This window comes from Hippopotamus amphibius, chromosome 9, assembly GCF_030028045.1.
Source record: "Hippopotamus amphibius kiboko isolate mHipAmp2 chromosome 9, mHipAmp2.hap2, whole genome shotgun sequence".
NCBI classification, from domain to species: Eukaryota; Metazoa; Chordata; class Mammalia; order Artiodactyla; family Hippopotamidae; genus Hippopotamus; species Hippopotamus amphibius.
Genome location: NC_080194.1, coordinates 42,887,275 through 42,908,644, shown reverse-complemented (window position 1 = coordinate 42,908,644; position 21,370 = coordinate 42,887,275). Strand labels below are relative to the sequence as shown.

At 36.4% G+C, this 21,370-nt stretch overlaps 1 protein-coding gene across 7 annotated transcripts in view; it reads left to right on the top strand.

The window, feature by feature from the left end:
* The window catches only part of FCHSD2 (FCH and double SH3 domains 2), a 291,030-nt gene that overhangs the window by 121,949 nt on the left and 147,711 nt on the right, over positions 1-21,370 (top strand). For all 7 annotated transcript variants that reach the window (XM_057747584.1, XM_057747581.1, XM_057747582.1 and 4 more), the window contains one exon: positions 13,254-13,398. In XM_057747584.1, coding sequence (XP_057603567.1) covers positions 13,258-13,398 — 141 coding nt within the window. In that variant the 5' untranslated portion in view covers positions 13,254-13,257. The remainder of the gene's footprint in view (positions 1-13,253; positions 13,399-21,370) is intronic.

Here is a 21,370-nt window from a genome sequence, read left to right as displayed (position 1 = left end):
GCCTACACATGCAAATTTTAAAGAAGGTAGATGACACTGGCATATAATTTGTGTCTTCATACAGATGTCTTTAAAGTACTTACAATTTTGTTTAGGATTTGATGTCTTTTTTGCAGTTAAATTGCAAGTATTTATTAGCTTTTGTGCTCAAGACTGTCCTTATGTTACCGAGTCCAAGCTCGCTCTGCTCACCACACGACGGGCCAATGAATCAGAGACGAGGTGTTGAGGCAAGGAATACGACTTTATTTGGAAAGCCAGCAGACCAAGAAGATGGCAGACTCATGTCTGTCAAAAAGAGAGACCCTATCTTTTTGGGGTCTGGATGCCAGTTTGTTTTATAGAATGAGAGAGGGAGAGGCCATGAGAAAGTAAAGTAGAAGGGCAGAATAGAGAGGGAGAGGCTGTGAGGAAGTAAAGTGAAAGGGCCATCAGTCTTACAAAAGATCTCCAGAATGGCCAGCCTTGGTGAGGGGATATGTTAATTTCAGCCATTCACACAGGTGGGCAAGACAGATTGTCTGAGCTGAACAGAGGCGCTTTAGTTTAACATTCAGGCAGAGGGGCATAGTTCCCTGAGGCAGGCCATCATGTATGAGTTCAGTAACAAAAGCAACAAAAAGCAAGGGTTAAAGTCAAAGAAGCAGATCTAACATGAAGTCTGGTTTAGCTGTACACGGCAACACTTAGTGTTGAGGGAACCAGAAATCAAAGACAGGATTTCAGAGTTTGCAGTCTGGTTAAAGTTAAGACTAATTATTACTCATGAAACAATAACAGAGAATCAAGGGTGGTTAAGAACTCAGTATTAAAGTGTGTGGTTTGGAATCCGAATATGAAATCAAGTTATTGGATCATCAGATAATTTCTTAATGGAGCTGGAAAACTGAAGAATACACAAGCCGTGATTGTATAGTGGTTAGTACTCTGCGTTGTGAAGAATACACAAGAACCTTAATAGTTCTTCACAGTTGCAAGACTGATAACTTGGAAGGTGGCATGATAGCTATAAGTAATATATCTGAGGTTGCAATATGGAATAATAAAGCAGAACAGGAAAATAAAAATAGAAATTTTGTTGTGGACTTTTCACTACCTACAAAGTTCAGCCAAGAGGAGGAAAGAGAGATGAAACTCTAGGCAAAAGAGACAAGGAGAGCAAAGCCTCGAGGTGAGAGTGAGAATGATATGTTCAGTATTGCCAGCATGAGAAAAGCCTGACCAAGGAAGAGGTTGCTTGCTGGAGAGTAAAGAAGGACTCCAACTTATAGATAGATTCTATTCCAAGTTTGTTTCAAATTCAGTGATACAGGTTACCAAAGAAATAAGGATAAGGTGCTGCTCCCAGGCTAGCTTATACAACCTATTTTTAAATGTATGTTAAGCCAACTTTTACTAAATATTTACTATATACCAGATACTATACTAAGAATTTGAACTTATCTCCCATGATTATCAAAATATGATTATCAAAACCTGTGAGGTACATATAATTATCCCCTTTTTATATACTAGGAAACGAAGTCTTGGGTTACATGCCTTACTCAAGGCCACTCAGCTATTTAACCCTAAATACTCAATCATTTATTCATTCATTCTTTATTCGTGAGATAGATGTGAAAAATCTGCTTATATGCTAGTTGTTAAAGTAGACTTCAGGATTAAAGAGAGTAGAAGATATGGTGCCTGTCCTTAAGAAGCTTACAAGAGAGCCACTAAAAACAGTTGCGATATTAGGTAGTAGTAGGGGTGCATTGGGACTGTAGAGGAAAACCTAGGCTTCTAGAGCTGAGTCTTAAAAGATGTGCAGGAGTTTCTCAGTGTTGGGCAAAAGGAATTCTAAGCAGAAGTAACACTTTAAATGCAGGGAAGCATGAGAAAATATGAATGTTAGGTAACAATGTAGTGTATGTGTTGGAGGGTGAGAGGAGTGGTGGACCTGGAGGATACACAGATAGGCATCATGAAGGACTTGGCATATCACAGAGGTTCTTTTTTATTCAGAAGATAACAGAAGCACTGAAGAATTTCCATAAGAGGAATGACAAGTTCAACATACTGTAGTTAGTATGAAGGTGGACTAAAGGGATGTGAGGAAGAATTCAGAAGGGATAGAATTGCAGAAGTTTAATCCTTCATCATTTCTTATTTGAACCATGAAAATTACTGTATAAATTAGGTTGTGGGGCAGATTTCAGAGATATTTACAAAACCGAAGCTACAGAACTTGCTATTGATTTGGCAGTTTTGTTTTTTGTATTTGTCACATTTCTTCTGAGACAGACTACAAACAGTTTTCTGTAACTGTCAAACTATAGTTTTCTCAGTATCTAAAATAGCTCGCTCTTGGAACTTAGGAAGCATTTGATAAATATTTACTGACTGAAGGACGAAGTAGAGGAAGGCAGAGGAAGGACTGTAGAATGAGTCCCAGGTTTCTTAACTTAGGTAACTGAGAGGCCATGGTGGGTCCATAGTGGAAAAAGACGGATCAGGATCGAGGGTGAGAATGGCAATTGCCATTTTGTTTGTTTGTTTATTAGGAGTTTATTTTAGCCCTAGTCAATTAAAATTTCCCTTTAACTTTTTTGTGCTTATATTTGTATTGTTAATTGAAAACATGTTACCCAAATAGTGCATGCATGTTGCATATGTAACAGTATAAAGTGTACCTCATCCTCTTTGCCAAGCCTCTTCCCTTCACAATTCTACTAGAGTAATTGCTGTTAAAAGTACGTGGTCTTTTCTTCCATGTTCTTCCTGTGCAATGCATACATGAATATAAACAATTCTGCTGTTTTTAACAGAACTAGAATTATTGTATACATATGTTTTTGTAACTCCATCCACACATACACCTTCCATACACACAACCTGAGTCTATTTTATTTTATTTTCTATTTATTTTTTATTTAAATATGGTTGATTTACAATATTATGTCAGTTTCAGATGTACAGCAAAGTGATTCAGTTATACATATATATATTTTTTCTGATTCTTTTCCATTATAGATTATAACAAGGTATTGAATATAGTTCCCTGTGCTATACAGTAAATCCTTGTCATTTATTTTGTATATAGTGATGTGTAACTGTTAATCCCATACTCCTAATTTATCCCTCCCCTGCTCTTTCCCCTTCAGTAACCAGAAGTCTGTTTTCTCTGTCTGTGAGTCTGTTTCTGTTTTGTAAATAAGTTCATTTGTATTATTTTTTTGGATTCCACATATGTGATATATAATATTTGTCTTTCTCTGTCTGGCTTACTTCACTCAGTATGATAATCTCTAGGTTCAACCATGTTGCTACAAATGGCAATATTTCCTCTTTTTTTTAAAATAAATTTATTTATTTTATTTTATTTTATTTTATTTTATTTTATTTTATTTTATTTTATTTTATTTTATTTTATTTTATTTTATTGGCTCTGTTGGGTCTTTGTTGCTGCACACGGGCTTTCTCTAGTTGTGGTGAGTGGGGGCTCCTCTTCGTTGTGGCGCGCGGGCTTCTCATTGCAGTGGCCTCTCGTAGAGCACAGGCTCTAGGCACGTGGGCTTCAGTAGTTGTGGCACATGGGCTCAATAGTTGTGACTCACGGGCTCTAGAGCACAGGCTCAATAGTTGTGGCGCACGGGCTTAGTTGCTCCGTGGCATGTGGTATCTTCCTGGGGCAGGGATCGAACCCATGTCCCCTGCATTGGCAGGCGGATTCTTACCCACTGCGCCACCTAGGAAGTCCTATTTCCTCCTTTTTAATGGCTGAGTAATATTCCATTGTGTGTGTGTATTTGTATCAGTCACATCTTCTTTATCCATTTATCTGTTGATGGACTCTTAGGTTGCTTGCATGTCTTGGCTATTGTAAATAGCGCTGCTGTGAACATTGGGGTGCATGTATCTTTTTGAATTAGAGTGTTCATCTTTTCCAAATGGTTGCCCAGGAGTGGGATTGCTGGATCATACAGTAACTCTATTTTTAGTTTTTTGAGGAACCTCCATACTGTTTTCCATAGTGGTTGCTAAATTTACATTCCCATCAACAGTGTATGAGGGTTCCCTTTTCTAAGGAGTCTATTTTAGATGTTGGTTTGTTCAGGTCCCCTGTTCTTTTTAATGGCTGTGTTAGTGCCATAGTATAGGTAAATTATAGTTTTGTTATCCATTTCTCTGTTGGTAGTTAGTTTGTTACTATTGCAAATAGTGCTGCAGTGGATAACTCATGTGTGCACATAGTTATATCTTTGTGTATTGTGAAAGTACATCAATAGGGTTAATTCTTAGAGGGAAACATACTGGGTCAAGGGTTTATACATTTAAAATGTTGATGCTATAAATTATCGTTCATAAACTCTGTATCAGTATATTTTACATTTCTTCAAATTTGTTTTGAAATTACCCGTTTCTTTTTATTTTTTTACCAACAGGGCACATGGTCAGTCTTTGAAAATTTTTGCCATTCTGATGCATCATTTAATGCCATTAAACCCACCCCCATTTGCCTGGAAACTAGACTTCTGTAATACTACTTTCTCTTAGACTTTTTTTTTTTCTTAAGAGGACAGGTTTTTCAGTCCTGTCTTAGTCTGTTCGGGCTGCTCTAACAAAATACCAAAGGCTCAGTGGCTTATATGTAAGAGAAATTTATTTCTCACAGTTCTTGAAACTGGAAGTCCAAGACAAAGATTCCAGCATGGTCAAGTTCTAGTGAAGTCCCTCTTCTGAGTTGCAGACTTTTCAGCTTTTAGCTGTGCCTTTACACGGTAGAACAGGTTTGGGAGCTCTGTGGAGTCTCTTTTATAAGGGCACTATTCTGCCTTCACCTCTGCAAAGCCTCACCTCCTGATACCATTATCACCTTTGGGGATTAGGATTCCCACATATGAATTTCAGAGGAACACAGACATTCAGACCATAGCAAATCCTTTCTGTGGAAATATTTCTTGGAGTTCCCTTAGCTCTGTAGTGACTCTTTTAAGTACTCTTATCTGTATTCCTGTCTTTAAATATTCCCTATAAACTAGTAGTGATCTGTGTTTTTATTAACTCTCCAGCTTGGGAACCAACAAGTCAGCTGCCTCCATCTTTGACTTTTTTCCAGACCTCAACTTCTCTTAGGAATGTTAGGTAGCTGCTTCTCTGTCTGTGATCTCTCCCTTTCACAAATTCATTTGCCACCAGCCATCTGTATGTCCATTGTGAAACAGGCCTACTGTCACCCCCAACTTGAAAATCCTCTATTGTTTCTCCTTGCTAATAGTATTAAATTAAAAATTTTTTTTATTATATCCAAATCCATGAAGAATCCTGATCCCAAATTACCTTTCTTTCCTCCTTTCTGGCCATTTCTCCTTCTTTCATGCTTGGTTCCCCAACCCTTGGGCACCTTAAGCTGCAGTTGTACTGCATGCAGTTCTTATCACACCTGAACTGGACTGAATATCAGTCATTCTCCTTGCCTTTACTTCTGTTACCTAGGCTGAGGATAGTCTCCCTTCCTACTACCAAGAACAACAATGCACGAACACTTATTTATTAATATTAAACACCATACTTTCTCCTTGTTATTAGTCACTGTGTAAGTTAATCTTAGATTATGAATTTAACTTATCACATTTTCTGGAGTCTTCTTGATGTGTAGTGCTGTATTCAGGCCAAGGGAAGATCTTTAATTTTGTTTGCTAAACTTTTGTTTTTACTTAAAAAAAATATAGATTCATATGCAGTTTTAAGAAATAATACAAAGAGCGCTTTCATACTCTTCACCGAGTTCCCCCCAGTGGTAGTATCTTGCGTTACTGTAATACAACATCACAACCAGGAAATTGATATTGATACAATCCATCAATCTAATTCAGAACTCACCAGTTTTACATGCACTCATTTGTGTGTATGTAGGTATATGCTTATTAAGTTCTGTGGTGTTTTATCACATGTAGATTTGTGTGACTACCACCACAGTCAAAGTAAATTTATTGGTTTGTTTCATAATAAAAATTTTTCCTGATAAGGTTTTCTTTGTTTTCCAGTGTAATACTCATATGAGAAATAGTTGACGGCATGATTTTAGGTGGTATATGGATCAATACTTTTGGATTTTACTAATTATAATTTAAGTATTACGGCAAGTTTTAGTTTTTAATTAGAGTAGAATATGAAGTTGTAAGATACATATAATTTAGTTTAAAAGGTAAATCATCTTAATATAGGAAGATAATAATGGTACAGGAGAAATGAGGCACAAATTGTGTAAAACATACACAAAGAACTTAGGATACACCTTTGTTAGAGTGAAGAGACCCTTTTTAAAAAGTCTTTAATAGTATTGCTAGGACCAAGAGCAATCTTACGTCAGCAGAAGAACAGAGGTTTGGGAGCCAGACAGATCTGGGTTTGAATCTAGTCTCCATCATTCCCTCCTTTTCTTCCTCTCGTAAATATATATTCAATGAGTGCCTGCTTTGCCAGACCCTGTTCTAGGTGCTGAGGATACAAGAGTGAATAAAACAAACCTTCTGCTGCATGGAGCCTTCATTCTAGTGGAAGAAGATACGACAATAAACATATGAGTAATTAAACATTATGTCACTTGGTGATAAGGACAGTAAGCATAGTAAGAAGAATACAGAGCACCAAGAAGTGGTTGGCACTGCAGTGGCTATACTGAGTAGAGCATAGACTTTAGGGAGACAAGAAGAAAATCAGAGAGAGGTCATTTAAGGTATTATAGTAATCCAGGCACGAGATAATGGTGGCGGACACCAGGGTAGTAGCAGTGGAAGAGATAGACAGTAATCAGATTTCATTATATTTTTAAAGTCTAGTGAACAGTATTTCTTGGTGGATCAGATGTGGAATATGAGAAAAAAAGGAAGAATCAATGATGACTCTAGGCATTTTGGTTTGAGCAACTAGAAGGTTTGAGTAGCTGTCAATGAGGTGGAATAGATTAACAAAACAGATTTTAGGGAAATCAAGACTTTGTTTTTGGACATGTTAGTTTTAAGATATCTACTAAATATCCAAGTCGGATGTGTTAAATTGGCAACTGAGGGCTTAGAGAAGATGTCTGAAAAAATTCAGGAATAGTCAGCATATTGACAGTATTTAAAGCCATGAGACTGCATGAGCTTATCTAAAGAGTAAGCATGTAGCTACAGAAGAGAAGAAGCTGACTTGCAGGGACACTCCAGGATTTACAGGGCAATGAGATGGAGAAGAACTAGCAAAGGAAACTAAATTGTGGCTAGTGAGATAAGGGTAGACGAAGACAGAGTGATATCCTGGAAGCCAAGTGAAGAAAGCATTTCAAGGATAAACTAGGTCAGTACTGCTGATGGGTTGAATAATAGGTCCAAAGCTTGAATTGACTATTGGGATTAGCCACAGGGAGATCTTTGATGACCTTGACAAGTGATTTCAGAATAGTGGATATTAAAGCCTTATTTGAATTGAATCAAGAGTGACCAGGAGAAGTGGAAACAGTAATTTCAGACATTTCTTTTGAGGAGTTTTTCTTTAAAGGGAGCAGACATGGGGGTGGTAGCTGGAGAGAAATGGAGGGTTGATGGAGGATTTTTCTTTTTTCTTTTTTAGATGGGAGATATTATATGAGTATGATGTAGTAGAGAGGGAAAAGTTGGTATTGTGGGAGAAAGCACAATTACTGGATTGCTATTCTTGAGTTCAGGTTATATAATGTAATACAAATGTGAAGGGTTGGCCTTCAGAGCACAGGTAATTCATGGAAGTAAAAAGAGGGATGACACAGTGTATGGTTGCAGAAGCAAGGAGATAGGTAGATGTGGAGGGAGCTTGTGGATATTGTCTTCATACTTCATTATCAGCTGAAAGTATGGTCATGTTAGAGGTTTGAGATGAGAGTAAAAGTTGGGAAATAATTATCTAGAAGAGTGAGCAAATAAGTGAATTAGGGAAATATAGTAGTATTACTGGGTAGCACTAAGGGATTATTTGACATCAGTTTAAAGGGAGACTAGGCAGCATGTTTATTGTTTTCTCCAGCATAATTCTGTTGCACAGACATTGGTATGGTGTAAACAGAATTTTGGATTTAACCAAGTTTGGAATTTGTAGATTATGATGGTGGAAAGAGAGTGAGGCCAAGGTAATAGGGTATCCATGAGAGAGTGATCATAATGGTGAACCGCGAAATCTAGGCTGGGTAAGGAGCTGTAAAGGGAGATTATAAGAGGGAGTGAAAGACAGTAGAAAGGAGGAAGGATGAAATGGAATGTGGGCTCTGATAGGGTTGAGTAATTGTTGAGTTGAGAACCTAAAGGGAATGAGTGGAAACAAGAGGTGTTGGTCAGAGATTAGATGATTAAATTGATATTAGAGCAGAGGGGTAGTTATTATTATTTTTTTATGTTTATTTGTTTGGTTGTGCCGGGTCTTAACTGTGGCTCAGGGGCTCCTTAGTTGCAGCACATGAGCTGCTTAGTTGCAGTATGTGAACTCCCAGTTGTGGCATGCATGTAGGATCTAGTTCCCTGACCAGGGATTGAACCCGGGCCCCCTGCATTGGGAGTGTGGAGTCTTAACCCCTGTGCCACCAGGGAAGTCCCTGAGGGGTAGTTACTGATAATGGCAAAGTCTAGTTTATGACCATGAGAGTACTGGTGAGTAGCAGTAGAAAAATTTCACCTCTCCAAGCCTTACTTTTTCTCCTCTGCAAAATGGGGATAACGCCTATTCTATAAAGTTGTCATAAGGATTAAATGATATGATAAATGTAAAATACATGACATAGTGCCTAGCATGTGATAGGTTCTTAAAAGAACTTCCTTGCTTTCTTTTATAATTTTGAGCCTCATTTCCTGACCTGAGCAGAATAGCAAAATACCATAAATGCTTGATACCTTTCGTTATGTTTCAAAACTATATACATGGAGCCTAGTGAAATAAAATTTTTAGAAAATGACTCTACAACCCATTATTATTTTTCCCGAATTGGAATGAAAAACACCACTGCCATTGGAACTACCCCTATTGTGTTAACAAGAAGTATTTCTGTTTCTTGTATAATTCTATGACTATTACTGTTTATTCATTTAAAAGAATCTATGTGACAAGAATTTTCACATATTTGCATTTAATTATTAAAATAGCCCTGTGAAGTTCATGGTGTTGGTATTTTTGTTACTTTTCCATTTGCCAGTTGAGGAAATGAAACTGTAGTGAGGTGTGCTACATACAGTTATATTGGTTAAACTAGAACTTAAACCCAGGTCTTCTGACTGACTGGTAAATGAATTTTGTGCGTTTCATGGTATGTCGTTGTTGTGAATATGTTTGCCTGCTATTTATTTGTCTGCTAATCTCTAAAGATCTTTCTTTTTATTGTACAATCCTTGTAATTTATACATTCATCCATTCATTCATTTTTTTCATTCAACACATACTTATTATAATCTTTCTAATTGTTAGGCCATGTGCTAGGCCCTAGAAATATCAGTACAATCATGAGAAAGACATACACCCCTGCCTTCATGAACTTTTTACTATAGTGAAAGGGACAAACATTAACAATTGCATAAAAATATTTATAATTGAAGGAAAAGCGCTAGAAGCATGTGAACAAATAACAGGAAGGGACTTGATCTGTGCATTGGCTTGGTGGTGATCATGAGACTTCCCTGAGGAAGTTACACTTAAGCTGAGATTTGAAGGAGCATCAGTTGAGCGGCAGTCAACTAGGTGAAGGGGGTAAAAGGAAGAGGGTGCTGCCTAAGGGGCAAGCATAGGTGAAGGGATCCTTGCTTCCTTATTCCCCTCCTCTGTCCCTCCTTCTTTCCTTTATTCCTTCCTTCCTTCGATTTACAATTCCTCATGGTTCTTTCTCATTTTCATTATGATTTTAAAATGTATTTTAAGTATAAATTAATAATTACAAAGCATAGTACTGAATTTTTCTCTCAGTGCATTCTCTGAGAAAATCAATTATTTGGATTGCTTAGGAGGTCCTGTGGTGAGCTTACATTCTAGATTCCATTGGTAGTCATGCAGTAAAGTCATGGAGGACATTAATTTTGCTGGGTTTTTTTTCCCAGCAATAATTGACATGCATCACTGTATGAGTTTGAGGTATACAGCTTGATGGTTTGATTTACATATATTGTGAAATGATTACCACAATAGGTTTTTTTTTTTAAGTGATTTTAATAAGATAGTAATTTTATTTAAAATCCCAGGACTCATCCATGTCTTTCATAGTTTTTAAAAAACTTTTAAAAGTTGAATACTGAAAAAGTATACAAACCACAAGTGTACAATGTTCATTTAGATTTCATATCCCCAAGTAATTTTTTATTCTGTCTGTGTAATTGAATTCTATTTCTAGGGGATTACTTCAACAATCAAGGACTCTTGTTTTCTTTTTTTTTTCGCTTTTGTTATAATAGTTGAATACAAAGAAGAAAAGCAGTTCTTTCCTTGATCAATAAGTCTTTAGTACCTGAACCCTTAATCTTGAAACAGTATTATTAGTCTATTTACATTGTTGGCAGCATGATATGTAAAAGGCAAGTTTTCAAAAAAAAAATTTCTGATTTGTAATCAGTTTTTTCACAGGAGGATGAAAAAAATAAGACTTTCAAAGTAACTTTCCAGGTGTGGAGCTTCTAGAATTAGCTTGTGCGGGAGATCACAAGGCAGATTTTTATAATGCGCTTTTTAATCCAGACAAGATCCTGCCCAGTGTTAGTACATCTTTGAGGCCAAAAAGGGCTGAACTGTGTTTAGTAGCACTCCATTTTTCTCTTGGGTTGTCTTTTTTTTTTAACTCTTTATTGGAATATATTTGCTTTACACTCTTGTACCCATCTCTGAGGTACACCAAAGTGAATCAGCTGCATCTACACACATGTCCCCATATCCCCTCTCTCCTGTGACTCCCCCCACCCTCCCAGTCCTGGCCCTCCAAGGCATCTCCCATGAAGTCGATCTCCTTTTGTTATACAGCAACTTCTCACTAGCTATCTATTGTACAGCTGGTAGTATAAATATGTCTATGCTACTCTCTCACCTCGTCCCAACTTCCCCTTTGCCCCTCACCCCAGCCCCGTATCCTCAAGTCCATTCTCTACTTCTGTATCTCCACTCTTGCCTGTCACTGGTTTCATCAGTACCATTCCTTCAGATTCCATATATACGTGTTAGCATACAGTATTTGTTTTTCTCTTTCTGGCTTACTTCACTCTGTATGACAGACTCTAGGTCTATCCACCTCATGACATATAGTTCAATTTCATTCCTTTTTATGGCTGAGTAATATTCCATGGTATATATGTGCCACATCTTCTCTATCCATTCATCTGTTGATGGGCATCTAGGTTGTTTCCATGTCCTGGCTATTGTAAATAGTGCTGCAATGAACATTATGCTACTTGTTTCTTTTTGGATCATGGTTTTCTCTGGGTATATGCCCAGTAGTGGGATTACTGGGTCATATGGTAGTTCTATTTTTAGTTTTTTAAGAAACCTCCAAACTGTTTTCCATAGTGGCTGTACCAGCTTACAATCCCACCAACAGTGCAGTAGAGTTCCCTTTTCTCTGCGCCCTCTCCAACATTTATTGTTTCTAGATTTTGTGATGATGGCCATTCTGACGGGTGTGAGGTGATACCTCATTGTGGCTTTGACTTGCATTTCTCTAATGATAGGTTTAATTAACATTTATTTTCTCATATTCATTTTGTTCTTCTTAAGTCCATCATTGCTTTTATGCTGATGGTTTTTGCTGGCACAACATACTGACTCCTTTTTTCAAAGGGAAAGTAATATACTCCTGCTTAGATAAGTGAATATTTCCATCTAAACTGATGCATTTGGTGTATTACACAAACTACTAATCCATTACACAAACTATTTATTCCCTTGGTTGAGAGAGACAGTTTCAAGGTTTTTTTAGTTCCAAGTAGTATGGGGATCCAAGCAACTTTTCTTTTCCTTATTTTCACAGTGTCATCCATTGACCTACAGCTAGCATTTTATGTAGCACATGGTCCCATACATTGCTGTGGTAGGAAATCCATGTGACACAAGAGGGGAAATCTTAGGAGATGAATATTATAATCTTTCGGTGCAAGCATCTCTTTTTAACAAAGTACCATTCATTGTTATGATAAGTTATAAAATATGTTTATAACTAGTTTAGGAGCATATTGGAACTGACTAAGGCATTTAGCAAAGCAAAAGAGAAGGCTTGAAAAGGAAGATGGCTACAGAAAGCAAAGGGTGAATAATCCTTTGACTTTACCAAAAGATTGCTGGGAGCACATTTATGGAGCAAAGGTGGTGGGACTTGCTTGGAATGACTCCAAACTGCAACATGATGCTGGCTAAGGATTATTACAACAGAGAAACAGATGTAGAGCAGTGATACCATAGACTTGTTTTCTCTAACAAATAAACTTCTAAAGAACTTCTAAAGTGGGGATATGTGTATAAAAACAGTTGATTGAACCTGGTGTAACCCCAAAAAAAAAAAAAAAAAAAAAGATAAACTGAACTCTCAGCTTCATGCAGGGAGGATTTTTTTTTTTTTTTTTTTTTTTTGGCTCACTTAGGAATCTCTAGCCCTCAAAAATTACCTGAGGTATTTAAACCAAATAAATGTTTTGAATAAATAAATGATCAGATTTAGCCTTAAAAAAAAAAAAAAAACTTCTAAAGCAATTGTTCATGATTTTTTTTCCAGCCACATCAGTTTATGTAAGAGAGCAATATAGTTGAAAGAAAATGTACTTTAGAGGTATTCGTCTGTATCTCAGTACTGCCACATTCTTATGTGATCTAGAGTGATCCTCTAAATCTGTCTGAGCCTCAGTTACCTCATTTGTAAAATCAGGAAAATAGCTTAATGAAATGAGACTAGATATTCATAATGGCAATCCTGAAACAGTGAAAGGCCTGGAAAGTCTGAATTATTCACTAGTTTTTATAGCGTTAACTTTGTCTAGAATTGTAATCCTTGTGTCACTTTACTCCAGTATCAAGAAGAGCTAATGAATCAAAACAGTCCATTGCCAAGCTGTAGAGGAACAGAATGTGTTCCATGTTTCTGCTTGTAATATATGTTAAAAATATTACTATCTATGAACCAATATAAATACACTTTAAATTATAAAGAAAACATTCATTCTGTTTGTCAATGCTAGCCAGTGAACAAAAGGTTAGGCTACTTATTCTTCCTTTTCTCTGCCTAATACTTTTCTCTCTGTCTTTAAATTTAGGAGCATGTATCCTGTTTGGAAATCTTTTCTCGAGGGAACAATGCAGGTAGCCCAGTCTCGGATCAATATATGTGAAAACTATAAAAACTTTATTTCTGAGCCTGCAAGGACAGTGAGAAGCCTAAAAGAACAGCAACTAAAAAGGGTATCGTTTCTATTTGTTCTTTTCTTGTATTCACTTTAATATCTCACTGCTACATTTATAATCTGCAAGATTATGTTAAATTGCATTTAACACTTTGAGTTTTCCTGTATGGCCCAGATGTTAACGATTTTAACATGGATTTCCTGATTTCATCATGTTCTTCTAACTGCTGTATTGTATTAACTTACAAAGGTGAGTGTAATTTGAATCTGTGGACATTCTGAAAGCTCAGTAAATACTTCTTACAAATATCACTTTTCAGCTTAATTCAAGTAAAGAGATCTACTTAGTTTGGTGTATATTAAAATAGTTACAATGTTATTAATCCCACTAAATCCTGAGAAAATTGGTCTTAGTTTCAACTTGACCCATTTTGCATAATAATTTAAAGGAAGTTAACACATCTTGACTGTATATAGCAAACATTACCAAAAATGGTTTACTCTAAAGTTTAATTATATGGCTTACGTAAAAGTTTTTAAATAGATCTGATTCTTTGTACAGAATTTTAAAATTCATAGAAAAATCATCATTAAATGTGATTTTTATGAAAAGCTTGCTAGTGAAAGTAGGTGATTGAATTGTGTTCTTTTAGGAAATAGTTTACAAAATTAAAGGTTATAATGATGCCTAATAAGTAATTAAATTTTTCTTGTGGAGGTATTAATACTTTAGAAAATATTAAAGTGATTATTTAAGGAAATAACATTTTGCAAGCCATGCATTGTTTTCATTCTAATTGTCCTTTGGATTTTCACTACTTTTTTACAAACAAAAACTAAATCTTTCTTGTTTGCCAGAGATGATTTTAGTAGTGTGAAATCAATATGTTAAATGTATCTCTTTCAAGCACTCACATAATATCAGTGCGTTTTAACATATTTGTATAAGAATGCTTATGTTTTATCTTTGCTCAAAATTATCTCTTTTGAAACAAATGTGGTGAATATAACCAGTGACTGAACAGTGCTTTCGATTGGAAGAAAAAACATTGTGTGTGTGTGTGTGTGTGTGTGTATCCATCAGTGCATACAGAGAGGGTGGGAGACAGAGATAGAGAATTGATACTACTCCTTCCTAACTGGGGGGAAATATGATGTTTCAAATAGCCAGTGCATTCACGAAATCTAATTGAATTATTGGAAGTTCTGCATTGCTCAATATCAGATTTTTTTCCCCCCACATCACATGGCATGTGGGATCTTAGTTCCCAGATCAGGGATTGAACCCACACCCCCTGCATTGGAAGGGTGGAGTCTTAACCACTGGACCACCAGGGAAGTCCTAATATCAGAATATTTTGAAGGGCTTAACAACCATTTGTGCTCTTCTCTGACCTGAATTTAACGAACATTCCTGGGCAAAGAATGTTTTGTGAGATTTGACAAGTTCTCATATCTGTGAATTAACTTATATTATAGCTGATAATAATGGTGTTTATGTTTTATCTAAGCAGTTGTTAAACACTAAGTACATATTGAACATACCTGTCAGGACTCTGAAATTACAAATGACAGAAACTTACTTCAGACTGGCTTATGCCAAGAAGAGAATATATAACTAAAAATTTCAGAATGGATGGAATCCAGGCAGTGGTGGGTCCAGGTGCTCAAATGATGGCATTAGAATTCAGTCTTTCTTCCCATCCGTTAGCTCTGCTTTCCCCAGTGGCTTCATTCTTTAGCAATTCTCTCCACGTGGTGACCCCAAAGTGCCAGATTTACAAATAGCAAATCTAGCAATCCCACATTTTCCACTTTCCCCAGAGTTTAACAAAACTACCAGAATTGAGGCTTACTGACTTATCTTGGGTTACAGAGGTTACAGTCCTTATGCAAACTACATGGACTAAAAATGGGAAAAGATGATTCTCCAAAGGAAAATTGAGATAGTTTCCCAATGGAGCAAGAAAAGTAACACATGGCTACAACTATTGACTTCTCCAGTTGTACTTCCCAAACTTTACAACAAATTGATTCCACATAGGATCAGAAATCATTTGTTTTTCTTCCTATACTTCTCCAACCCTTCCTCCCGACTTTTTTTTCTTTTCTTTCTATTTTTTTTGCCTTCTTTTGGATTAATCTTGTATTTTTCTTTTCTTCTTTTTTATTTTAGTGTGATAAGAACACTTAACATGAGATTTAGCCTCTTAACAGATTTTTAAAGTGTACAATACAGTACTTGCTCATTTTGTATAACTGAAATTTTGTACCTGTTGATTAATAACTCCTTCTTTCCTCTTTTTCCAATCCCTGACAACCACAATTGTATTGTTTGCATATATGAGTTTATTTTAGATATTTCATGTAAGTGAAATCATGCAATGTTTGTCCTTCTGTGACTGGCTTATTTCACTTAACGTAATATCCTTCAGGTTCATCCATGTTGTTGCATGGATGCCTGCATAGGATTTCCTTCTTTTTGAGGGCTGAATAATATTCCATTGTATGTATATACCACATTTTTAATACATTCATGCATTGATCCACATTTTGGTTGTTTCTGTACTTTGACTTTTGTGAATAGTGCTGCAGTGAAGATGGGAATGCTAATATCTCTTTGGGATCCTGATTTCACTTCTTTTGGATAAATACCTAGCAGTAGGATTGCTGGATCATATGGTAGTTCTTTTTTTAATTTTTTGAGGAACCACCATACTGTTTTCCCTAACAGTAGCACCATTTTGCATTCCCACCAACAGTGCACAAGGGTTCTAATTTTCCCACAGCCTTGCCAGTGCTTGTTGTCATTTGTTTTTTGGTAATAACCATCCTAACAGATGTGAGGTAGTATCTCATTGTGGGTTTGATTTGCAATTTCCCTGGTGATTAGTAACATTGAGCAATCTTATGCCTTTTATTATCAATTTTTCTTCCACTATTAGCTTTTTAATTTTATAATCTTGTTATTCTTTTAGTAATTACCTTAGAGATTCCAGTATGCCCTTCTGACTTACTACAATTTACCATGAATTGGCACTTTTACTGCTCTCCAAACTTTACTCTAAATTTAACTTATTAAAGTCTATTGTGAATTAGTGTTTTACCACCTCATGAACAATATAAAAATGTTTTAATAGTATAATTCCATTTACTTTCCCATTATGACTTTTGTACTGTTAGACCTTTTGACTCTGTCCGTGTCTTTTGTACTTTTTCTGCATTTTCTGTATTAATACTCTTTTCTCTTCTTTTTCCGTTCCTTTTTTTTTTTTAATAATTTATTTAGCATGAGGTGTTAGTTGTGGCAGGCGGGCTCCTTAGTTGTGGCTTATGGGCTCCTTAGTTGCAGCATGTGAACTCTTAGTTGCAGAATGCATGTGGGATCTAGTTCCCTGACCAGTGATCAAACCCAGGCCCCTTGGTTGGGAGCACAGAGTCTTATCGACTGCGCCACCAGGGAAGTCCCAATATCCTTTTTCTCTCTCTGCACTTCAGTCTGAATATTTTCCACTGATATCTTGCAGTTGATTGACACTCTGTTCTATTTGTTTGTTTTTCTTTTTGTTTTGATTGATTGATTGATTGATTGATTAAAGTAGGGTTGATTTACAATATTGTGTTAGTTTCAGGTGTACAGCAAAGTGATTCAGTTTTATATATTTTTTTCAATTATTTTCCATTATGAGTTATTACAAGATATTGAGTATAGTTCCCTATGCTAGCCAGTAAATCCTTGTTGCTTATCTATTTTATATACAGTAGTTAGTATCTGTTAATCCCATACTCCTAATTTATCCCTCCTCCCCTCTCTTTTCTCTTTGGCAACCATAAGTTTGTTTTCTATGTCTGGGTCTGTTTTTGTTTTTAAATATTGGGTTGGCCAAAACAGTTTGAACAAACTTTTTTGGCCAACCCAATAGATTCATTTGTATTTTTTTGGATTCCACATAAAAGTGATATATAACATTTGTCTTTCTCTGTCTGGCTTACTTCACTTAGTATGGTATTCTCTAGGTCCGTTCATCTTGCTGCAGATGGCAATATTTTGTTCTTTTTATGGCTAAATAATATTCTTGTATGTGTGTGTGTGTGTGTGTGTTCGTGTGTGTGTGCCACATCTTTTTTTAAGAATTTTTTTTATTGGAGTATAGTTGACTTACAATGTTGTCTTAGTTTCTGCTGTATAGCACAGTGAGTCAGTTATACATACACATATAACCACTCTTTCTTAGATTCTTTTCCCATATAGGTTATTACAGAGTACTGAATAGAGTTCCCTGTATATACCACACCTTCTTAACACAATTGTCTGTTGATGGGCACTTGGGTTGTTTTCATGTTTTGGCTACTGTATATAATGCTGCTATGCTATTCTGCTATTTCTAATCTGCTTTTAAAACTTACCTTTTGGAATCTCAGTGTATTTTTCAGGTCTGGCATTTTAATTTGATTTTTAAAAAATGGAGTCCATGTTTCCGGTGCTATTCTCCATGTTTTTTCTTTATCCTCTTAAATGTGTTACTCCTAATCTCTGTTTCATAATTCCATTTTATGAATCACTGTAGGTCTTTTTTTATATCATTTATTGTTTTTTTGTTTGTTTTTGGTTATTTTGGTCTACTGTTTTAGTAGGCTCAGTGCAGGACATTGTGAATAAAAATTGTAGAGGCTTTTGGAAGATGTTTTCTGTTTCCAAAGAGAGTTAAGTTTTCTAGCAAGCAGATAGAATACTATCACATCACCTTGATTCTGTTAGGGTCTGGTTTTAGGCTTTTTAAGCTCGTTTGTTTCACTTTTGTCCTTATTTCTGGGGTCTTACCTGAAAGTATGGGATGCTAACCAAAGCCTTTCTACTTTGACAAGACTTGAACTCCAAGCTTTGTTTTCTCAACATCATGTAGCTGCTCTGATTCCTCTGTTCATTGCTCAGTTCATTAGCCTTTCAGCTACTGTTCTTTCCTGAATTTCTTGGAGTTTCACTCCACACATGCTGTTTAGAAGTCAACGGATGACTTGGGGAAACTGCATGCAGATTTTTGGGTTTGCTTCTCTGTAATATCCTTTTTTACAGATCTAGTCTCTCAAGTTCCTGCTCTTTTGGCATCCCCAAACTCCAACCTCTGTTTCCACAGGCTAGTAAAAAATCACTTTCTGTTTATATCCTGCTTCTCTGTGGCATGATTCAACAATTGCGCTAAGGAAAAAAGTCAAGGTGAATGTAGAGCTTACCTAGCTGTGCTTTTCTTCTTCCAGATATCACTGTCCGTTAAGTCCAGTGTGTATTGCTGTTCTTTAATGCTGGCTATTTCTAAAAATCTCTTTCATCCAGCTTTTACAGTTCTGTCATGATCACAACCAATTTTCACTTAAAATTCTCCCTCTGAAACATTTTTTAATTGAGGTATAATGTTTATAATATAAAATTTGTCATATATTAGTTTGAGGTGTACAGCATAATGATTCAAATTTTTATACATTGTACTCCACTTGTAGTTATTATAAAGTACTGGCTATATTCCTTATGCTGTACAATATATCCTTGTAGCTTATTTATTTATACATTGTTGTTTGTATCTCTTAATTCCATGCACCCTCTCTTGCCCCTCCCCCTTCTCCCACTCCACTGGTAACCACTACTTTGTTCTTTATATCTGTGAGTCTGTTTCTTTTTTATTGTATTAACTAGTTTGTTTTATTTTTTAGATTGCACATATGTGTTAACATACAGTATTTGTCTTTCTCTGTCTGACTTATTTCACTAAGCATAATACCCTCTTAAGTCCATCCATGTTGTTGCAAATGGCAAATTTCCATTCTTTTTTATGGCTGAGTACTATTCCCTTATGTGAGTGTGTATGCGCACACACACACATCCCCCCCCCCCCCCACATCTTCTTTACCCATTCATCTGTTGATGGACACTTAGGTTACTTCCATATCTTGGCTGTTGTAAATAATGCTGCTGTGAACATTGAGGTGCATGTATCTTTTTGAATTAGGGTTTTTATTTTCTTCAGATATATACCCAGGAGTGGAATTGCTGGGTCGTATGGTAGTTCTATTTTTAGTTTTTGGAGGACCCTTCACAGATACTGTTTGCCACAGTGCCTGCACCAATTTACATTCCCATCAGCAGAGTACAAGAGTTCCCTTTTCTCCACATCCTTGCCAACAGTTGTTATTTGTGGTCTTTTTGATGATAGTCACTCTGACAGGTGTGATGTCATATCTCATTGTGGTTTTGATTTGCATTTCTCTGATGACCAGCAATTTTGAATATCTTTTCATGTGCCTATTGGCCATCTGTATATCCTCTTTGGAAAATTGTCTATTCAGGTCTTCTGCCCATTTTTTAAATTGGGTTGTTTGTTTTTTTGATATTGAGTTATGTGAACTGTTTATATATTTGGATATTAACCCCTCTGTAACATTTTTTTAAGTCGTTATTGAATTTGTTACAATGTTGCTTCTGTTTTATGTTTTGGTTTTTTGGCTGTGAGGCATGTGGGATCTTAGCTCCCCAACCAGGGATCAAACCCTCACCCCCTGCATTGGAAGGTGAATTCTTAACCACTGGACTGCCAGGGAAGTCCCCTCTCTGTAACATTTTAATGGTCATGTTCTTTTAAAAATTTTCTCTGCTTCATCAGTTTTCTTTTATAATACCTGGGGATAATTTCAGATACATTACAATTATAAAGAGTCTGACTGTTGTGAAGACTACAAGGGTGAGTCAAAAATTATCCGCACTCTAGCTATAGAATTTATTGTAATTAACTTTTAGAAAAGACAAATACATCATTTTTTGACATAATCTCCTTGCTTTTCAGTACACTTTCTGTCAACAAGCTTTCTTATTCCCTCATTAAAAATGTTTTAGGCTGAGCTGTGAGCCACGAATGTGCTGCTGTCTTCATTTCTTCATCAGAAGTGAATCTTCATCTTCGTAGGGCTGCTTTCAGGGGACCAAACAGGGGAAAGTCTGATGGAGCAAGATCAGGACTATAGGGAGGATGCTTTAACACCTCTGAATGAAGTTTTTGCAGCGTGTCGACAGTGTGGGCAGAGGTGTGTGGATGTGCACACCCTTAGACCACAAAAAACAAATCACTGCATGCTGCTCTTCTTTCATGCAAATTACAAGTGGGGCATCCATTTTTGCTCATACCGCAATTACAAATGAACTGATGTAACACGTTCACACCTGCATAACAGTGACTGGGAAGACAGTAGCCTTGAATGGAAAGTGATAAGACAGTGTGGCCAACAAAAGTTTTAATATAACTGGAGTGCAGATAATTTTTGACTCTCTAGTGTAATAAGAATTAAATAATAGCTTTTTCTAAATTTGGGGTTTTTTTTTTTTGCAGTAATGTTTAGTTCAGTCCCTCAAATGTACCACCCAGGGACTATTCTTTTTCCCTAAGCAGTGGTCTGCCTCATGATTCACTTGTGAAAGCATTGCTATTCTATTTTTTAATTGAAGTATAGTTGATTTACAGTGTTGTGTTAGTTTATGGTGTACAGCAAAGTGGTTCAATTATTCTTTTTCATTATGATTTATTACATGATATTGTATATAGTTCCCTGTGCTAGACAGTAGGACCATGCTGTTTAATTTTTTTAAGCTCTTTATTGGAATATAATTGCTTTACACTGTTGTGCCGGTTTCTACTGTACAACAAAGTAAATCAGCTGTATTTATACATATATCCCCTCCCTCCCTCGACTCCCTCCCTCTCTCCCTCCCTCCCTCCCTATCCCAGCCCTCTAAGTCATCACCCGTCATCGAGTTGATCTCCCTGTGTTATGCAGCAGCTTCCCACTAGCTATCTATTTTACATTTGGTAGTGTATATATGTCAGTGCTACTCTCTCATATCTTCCTAGCTTCCCTTTTGCCCCCCCACCCCGTGTCCTTAGGTCCATTCTCTACATCTGCATCTTTATTCTTGCCCCGTCACTGGATTCATCTGTACCGTTTTTTTTTTAGATTCCATTTATGTGAGTTAGCATATGGTATTTGTT